Source organism: Gopherus evgoodei, chromosome 4, assembly GCF_007399415.2.
Source record: "Gopherus evgoodei ecotype Sinaloan lineage chromosome 4, rGopEvg1_v1.p, whole genome shotgun sequence".
Classification (NCBI taxonomy): Eukaryota; Metazoa; Chordata; order Testudines; family Testudinidae; genus Gopherus; species Gopherus evgoodei.
This window is the reverse complement of record NC_044325.1, coordinates 102,263,192-102,271,248: the sequence shown is the minus strand read 5'-3', so window position 1 is coordinate 102,271,248 and position 8,057 is coordinate 102,263,192. Positions and strand designations below refer to the sequence as shown.

Here is an 8,057-nt window from a genome sequence, read left to right as displayed (position 1 = left end):
CCTCCCCACGCTCCCCTGCCCCAGCTCCCTCCGCCTAAATGCCGGTGGTGACTGGAGTGGCCGAAGATTGCCATTGCGGTCGCTGCCAAAAAAAATGGCGCCCCCCAAATACCAGTGCCCTAAGCGACTGCCTAGGTCACCTAAATGGTTGCACTGGCCCTGCATCACTGGGTTCCTAAGGTAAGCAGACAAGGAAACTGATTTGGAGGGGGGTACTTCCTTTATGCAGCATGGGCTACATAGCCACCTATCACTATCCCCATCACAAAGGTTGGGTTACAGATTCCACTCAGGCTCATGGCACTGGGAAATTCCCTGTGTGTCCTAATGAAGCCCTAATCAATTTAGGTAGGCTTGGGGGCGTGAGGCTTCTTAGAAGCGTTTCCTCAAGCTTGGGGGGTCTCATAAATTTTTGTCCTGAGAAAAGGTGAGGAGAGAATAGCATGGATATTCCCAATTTAAACCATATACTTGAGTTCAGTTTGAATCACTCAAATTTGCAATGTCAAATGGGCTCAGATTTTTCAGAAATGTTTGCTCAGTCCTATATGAAATGGGTTTAAGAAACATGTTAATTTCTTCAAATTATAGATTTATTTTTACTTACCAGGGATGGCATTGAAGGTATGGGTGACGTAGTAGGTGACTGTCCAGGAATGTGTAATGAGTTAAACTTAGGAACAACAGCAACACTGACTCTCCTCCGAGGCATATTCTGTCATTAAACAACAAACTTTATTATACAAGAAGCTCAACTTAAGGATAATTCCCTATAGTTGGTAGGTATTGTAAAGAAGCAGATTCATACAATCCATACAACAGAAATATTTTAACCTATAACTAGCATCAGCAAACATAATTATCTATTTTGGATAAGACATACATAAAACTATACTAAGAGAATGTTACTATTGCAAAAGTCAGGAAGTGGTGGCATGTGCAACCTTAACTCTGCCCCCCTTTGGGTGTATCCATCATGATATAATCTTTAAGTGCATGATCACATACTGCTTCTTAAATAACACAATATAGTATTATACACTTTTTTCTACAAAATTAGACAAATATCTAGCATTCTGTAGTACTGTGTTTCACTCCATATATACCAGACAAAGACATGACCATCCTTTATAAGAAAAGTACACAGTAAATGTACACATTATATTACAATATATACAATATATTACAGATTAAATGTAACAGAGTAAGAGTGATTTTTTGCTGGTAAATATAGGTCAGATAAGTTGGCAGATAAATTAATTTAGTAGTTAAGTGCCTCATTCCTTGATATGCACCTAAGCGAGTTGGCACTTCCTATTGCTTGAAAAGAAAAGGTCTGATAATGGCTGCTGACGACGGTCCTGATTCAGAAATGTATCTATTCAGAAAAACACTTGAGCACCTGCTTAACTGTGAAGTAAATGGGACTTAAGTGCTAACTTCAAAAAGTTAAGCACGTGCTTAAGTGCTTTCCTGAATTGGGGTCTAAAGTATTAAAGCATAAAGTTGTAGTCTAACACAAAAACATTACAACAGTTTAAGTATAGATTAGAAGATGATAAAGATAAGGTAGTAGGAAAATGTATACAATATTATAAATTTGAGAAACAGTATGTAATCGTGTAATTAAAGACAATCAGCCTTCAACTTCTCCCGCTGGCAGGAAGGCTGAGTTCAGCCCATTAGTCTTTTAATCATAAAATGTCCCCATAAATATTAACAACCAAATAAACATGGGCCAGTTTGGCTAAAAATATTAAATTCCATCCCTTCTCACACATTGATGCTGTACTTTGAGCAGCCCATTGTTGAAAATAAATCAGAAACCATTAATGTGGAGAGACTGGATGGACAAGGGGATAATTTGGTCTCTCAGTTGAGGAACAAGTTTCTTCTTTCCCAAGTACTTCAACTACAATACTATTAGCCTGGTCCAGTGGCATGGTATTACCCACAGCGTAAGCATTTCTTGAAGGACATATTTGGTCCCAACGCTCCGGGAGCAGCAGAGGTGCCAGAATTATAGTCGATGTGGAGGGAGCTCCATCTGTAGGTACACCCAATCAATTACAGCCTGACTTCCTGGCCCAAAAGACCTTCCTAATTCAGATTGCCTGTGACAGGCCTGAAACAAAGATTTATGTACATTTTTGAGCCCTAGACAATAGGGAAATGCCTTGCAAAAACACTGGTCCCCGCATAGATTACAGCGCATGGATCTTGCCAAAGCAGACTGCTGTTGCAGATGTGGGTCTCCTGGAACCACACTGGTTCACATGTTTTGGGACTGTTCCAGGATACAATTGTTTCAGCTAGAGTAAGTAGTAAGGTTAGTATGATAGATACCTCCTTAAAAATTACTTCCCAGAACTATGTTTTGGGATATAGCTCATCATCTTGAAAACTCTCCAACTCATGGAAAGCTTAGTTATTCCATAGTGGATGGAAACCAAGATGTCAGTCTCCTTTCCCTCTTTTCCCATTCCTTTACATTGTTTGGTCTTTTGTCTTTTCTTCAATCCCCCCACTCCCCCTTTTTTTGGTTGGTTATAAATAAATAAGTAAATAAAATGTAAACCAAGAAAGACTATCAAAATGCATATAGAGATGAAGAGGAGTTAAAATGGTACGTGCAACCTTAGCTTGGTAGTTCCTGACTTCTGAGTATTTAACTCTGCAAACTTAAGATTCTCTTAACACAATTTTTGGTATGGAATTTCCCAGGCTGATGCTGCTTTTTTTTTCCCCCCCAAAAGAAAAAGCATGGGGGTGGGATGGAATTTGAACCTTCCTACTCAGTTAATATGCCTCCCAGACATGCTGGGTGAGTGCATGCCTGAATGTACACTGTGACAATCTTTATCCAAGTACAGTGCTCTATGCTCCCCAAATGCCAGCTGAGCTTTACTTGCTGGTATGGAAGGGTAGAAGGAGGACAGCCCTACCATTTCTGGAAAGTCTAGCACTGCTGCAGATACTCAAGTCTCTTGGTCTTTGTGTGCAAAGAGTGCAAGGAATGAGAGTATGGGTGGCACCTGGACAGAGAGGGAAAATAAAGGAGGCGTCTTGTTCCCTATCTCTTCCTACTGAGTATCTGCATGGGGCTGGGAACAATCTGGACCTAACTATTACAAATGATGGAATATAAATATGAAATAAAGCATGCAGAAGTTGAACAACATATACACATCAAATTTCCTATTAGATGAATAGGTTCTCAGCTGTATTAATTAGTGAATTTATGGAGCTGCCTTATAGCTGGATCTCCAAAGCCTAGGATTCTCCACATAGTTAAAACTAGCTTTGTTAAAGCTATTAAAAAGTCAGGCTACAATATCAAGCATGGAGAATCTCTCTGTTATGAATGCTTTAACAAAACAATAAAAAAAGATTTTCCTGTGCTGACTGGATCAGTGAGCCACACCTTAAAAACTACTGGATTATGACTATGGTGTTGTGGAAATAATGTGGTTGCTAAGAATGACAATTTCAGAACCTAAGAGACTGATCCTGCAACCCCTATTCATAATAGTCATTCTTGGCCTGATACTCAACTTGTGAAAGTCACAGCTGAGGAACTGGCCATGGACTGTAAAGCAGGATTGTGCTCTAAAACAGTATTATTCTGAAACAAATTAATGAGGTCCCTTTATAAATTTTCAATTAATTCCAAGAATTACTATTTATTACTGTATACAGTTATTCTCAGTTTTACAAAATTCCAAAATATTTGAATTGTCCACCACACAAACTGTACTGCAGATTTATCAGGACTGGAGTATGCAATAAAATTCCATATATTTAGATGGTGATTGAACTTTTGTTATGTAAAATCTTTACTTAACAGTTTAATTTCTGTTAATATTGTAAGAATACCTTTCCAACAGTAAGAGACATGGATCTAGATGAACGAGGCACTCCATCTTCTGCATGGAAGACAGTAGATAAAGAACAATGTTAGACTATATGGCGTCAAGTATCAGAGGGGTAGCTGTGTTAGTCTGGATCTGTAAAAGCAGCAAAGAATCCTGTGGCACCTTATAGACTAACAGACGTTTTGGAGCATGAGCTTTCGTGGGTGAATACCCACTTTGTCAGATGCATGTCATGTTTGACATGCATCTGACAAAGTGGGTATTCACCCACGAAAGCTCATGCTCCAAAACGTCTGTTAGACTATATGGCTAAATCCCTATAAATAAAATTGATATATGAACTAGATTTGATCTCAGTTACCCCAATGGAAATTTGTAAGGACTCCACTTATTTCAACTGACTTCAGTTGCCATTGAGATCAGAATCTGGCCTGTGGACTGTTCCTACATGCTGATTTTTCAGAAGAAAGTTTTAATACTTAAACTTCCAGTAGGCTACATAGGCAAAAGCAACGAAGAAATGACAGCAAAGAAGTACCAATGATTTCTTTTAAAATATTGCCTACTGGAATAAATCCCTTTTCATCACATCTTACTTCTGAGATAGTTCTATAGAAAACAGGTAAAAATAAGCATACATGCAAGTAATGCAATTAAATATAAAAATTTGGGCCTATGGTATTTGGATAACTAACAATCATCTAGAATAACTGTACTTAGTAAATGTAGTTGATAAAATATAAAATGTATTATATAGGCATTGCACAAAAGCTTTCATAATCTATTTTAAGGAGACATAGCAGCTTTGCAGAACGGATGTCTGCTGAAAACAAACTCTAAACACATGCAAGAGCATGTCCAATGAGTATTTAACAAACAGCCAAACTTGTGATCCTAGAGACAACCATAAAACAACTCTATACATACAAAATTTTATAAAGATATTAAATATCCAATGTTTTGTTTTTAAAAAGTGACTGATGTCTTTTGGAAACTATGAAAAATGTTCCATTTAGAAATAATATTGCTTCTATCATGGACTTCCTGTATTTCTTTTTCTCATGCTCTTTATATTGAAAACCATTTACATGAGCTCTCTCAAGAAACAAAGATCCTGTTTTCATGCAAATATTCTTAGTAGTAAAGAATGCTCAGATAAAATGTTTAATATAGACAGTAGAAACAAGAATTGTTTCCAAACAGAATGTTTTTAAGTTTCCCATGCATCATCAGTTGTTCTTCAAGTAGTTAAATTTATTTCAATGTAGTCAGTGTCTATTTACTTCTTAAACTAGTTCAGCTCCACACACTATACATATTGCACCACTGTTGAAGCTGATTGTGGTGTCCAGGAAGTTGGAGTGTTGGAGAAAGTTTAATGGACAGGTGGTTGCTGGTGTGGAACACTCCCACACTAGCATCAATTTCCTGAACACTATAATCAGCTTCAGCAATGGAACCCTACAGACAACCATGTACAAGAAACCCACAGATCACCACACCTTCCTTCATAGATCCAGTAATCACCCCCAAAACACTAAGAAATATGTAATCCACAGGCAGATAACTCAGATGCCATGAAATATACTATGAGGACAAAGTTCAGGAGGGATATACACCTTTAACACACCTAAAACCACCTTCACCAAACAATGACACTCCACCAGAGAAGTAGATAGCATTGTGGAATGGGCCACCCAAGTACCCTGAGAGAATCTGCTTCAATAGAAAAATAAAACTCCCTCCAACCACACCCATAGCTGTCACCTTCCATCCCAAACTGTGTATCATAAAGCAAATACAACCCATACAGGATGGGGACCCCTTCCTGAAAGAAATCTTTCCTGAGCTCCCACCTCACTTCTGGCCTTCAAACAGCCCCCATTTCCAAGCCCATCATCAGAAGCAAGCTCTTCACAGACCAGGACCACCAACTCGAAGTGGCACCAGACCCTGCCAGAACAACAGATGCAAAACATGCAGACATATTTCCACTGCTACAATGATCAACACCCACCGACCCCCGACAACTTTCAAGATCCATGGTCCTACACATGTTTATCACAACATGTGGTGTACATCTCCAGCACACTAAATGTCCCAGTAACAACTATGTGTGTGAAACAAGACAATCCTTGCACTCTGGAAGGAACTCACACAGGAAAATGATAAAAGCCAAAATCACCCTATCACCTGTGAGAGAACACTTCACAAAGCGATCAGTATGTCTGAAATATCAGTCCTCATCCTCAAAGAAAACCTGCACAACACTTTCAAAAGACAAGCCTCGGAGCTTAAATTCATAACTCTGCTAGATACTAAAAATCATGGGCTGAACAGAGACATTGGATTTACAGCTTATTACAACAATCCATAACCCACTAACCTCCTCTTTTGTCTTATGACTGCAGAGCGGTTAACTGACCAGTCTACCTTGAATGGTCCCTTACAATATGTGCTAATACTTATGCTAAACCATCTGCTCCACCTTGCATTTTGCTGTGACGCTGGGAGCACCTTTTTGAGCCCCAAAGAGGAGCTCTGTGTGGCTGAAAAGCTTGTCTCTCTCACCAACAGAAGTTGGTGCAATAAAAGCTATTACCTTACTCACATTATCTCTCAAATTTCCATTGACTTTCATGGGAGATGGTGTGCACTTGACAACTGCAGGGTTAGATAAAATAGTTTTGGTCATATACAAGGGAAATTCAAAAAGATACTCTTAAAATAGGGAAATCCAACCAGGCCTGAAACCTCTTGCAGATACTATACCACAAATCTGTGTTGAGAGATGCCTTGTAAAATCTGCTTCTGTATCTGAGAAGGTTCACAATACCTAATTTTACAAGATAAATAGCATTATAAACCCATGTGATTAAAGGTAAGCCTTTAAACACTATTATTACCAGATGCACTGTAACTTCTGCTAGAATTCTGATTGGCCAGTTTCTTAAACTCCATTAGCTCAGCATGATCCTTTTCATATGTTCTCTTCAAATTCTCCACATACTGCATCATTACTTCTGTGGCCTTTGACATACGTTTCTCCTAAAGTGAGAGAAATACAGAGGTAACTCCTATACTATTTAAACAAATCATTCATCTCTTTGGAAAGTCATGGGAGACGGGAGAGATTCCAGAAGACTGGAAAAGGGCAAATATAATGCCCATCTATAAAAAGGGAAATAAAAATAACCCAGGAAACTACAGACCAGTTAGTTTAACTTCTGTGCCAGGGAAGATAATGGAGCAAGTAATTAAAGAAATCATCTGCAAACACTTGGAAGGTGGTAAGGTGATAGGGAATAGCCAGCATGGATTTGTAAAGAACAAATCGTGTCAGACCAATCTGATAGCTTTCTTTGATAGGATAACGAGTCTTGTGGATAAGCGAGAAGCAGTGGATGTGGTATACCTAGACTTTAGTAAGGCATTTGATACGGTCTCTCATGATATCCTTATCGATAAACTAGGCAAATACAATTTAGATGGGGCTACTATAAGGTGGGTGCATAACTGGCTGGATAACCATACTCAGAGAGTAGTTACTAATGGCTCCCAATCCTGCTGGAAAGGTATAACAAGTGGGGTTCCGCAGGGGTCTGTTTTGGGATCGGCTCTGTTCAATATCTTCATCAACGACTTAGATGTTGGCATAGAAAGTACACTTATTAATTTTGCAGATGATACCAAACTGGGAGGGACTGCAACTCCTTTGGAGGACCGGGTCAAAATTCAAAATGATTTGGACAAACTGAAGAAATGGTCTGAGGTAAACCAGATGAAGTTCAAAAAAGACAAATGCAAAGTGCTCCACTTAGGAAGGAACAATCAGTTTCAAACATACAGAATGGGAAGAGACTGTCTAGGAAGGAGTATGGCAGAAAGAGATCTCAGGGTCATAGTGGACCACAAGCTAAATATGAGTCAACAGTGTGATACTGTTGCAAAAAAAGCAAACGTGATTCTGGGATGCATTAACAGGTATGTTGTAAACAAGACACGAGAAGTCATTCTTCAGCTCTACTCTGCGCTGGTTAGGCCTCAACTGGAGTATTGTGACCAGTTCTGGGCACCGCATTTCAAGAAAGATGTGGAGAAATTGGAGAAGGTCCAGAGAAGAGCAACAAGAATGATTAAAGGTCTTGAGAACATGACCTATGAAGGAAGGCTGAAAGAATT

At 39.0% G+C, this 8,057-nt stretch overlaps 1 protein-coding gene across 9 annotated transcripts in view; it reads right to left on the bottom strand.

Annotated features, from left to right (window-relative positions):
• The window catches only part of MRVI1 (murine retrovirus integration site 1 homolog), a 133,130-nt gene that overhangs the window by 19,437 nt on the left and 105,636 nt on the right, over positions 1-8,057 (bottom strand). For all 9 annotated transcript variants that reach the window (XM_030560367.1, XM_030560365.1, XM_030560366.1 and 6 more), the window contains 3 exons: positions 6,782-6,923; positions 3,877-3,926; positions 608-715 (listed from right to left, as the gene is read on the bottom strand). In XM_030560367.1, coding sequence (XP_030416227.1) covers positions 608-715; positions 3,877-3,926; positions 6,782-6,923 — 300 coding nt within the window. The remainder of the gene's footprint in view (positions 1-607; positions 716-3,876; positions 3,927-6,781; positions 6,924-8,057) is intronic.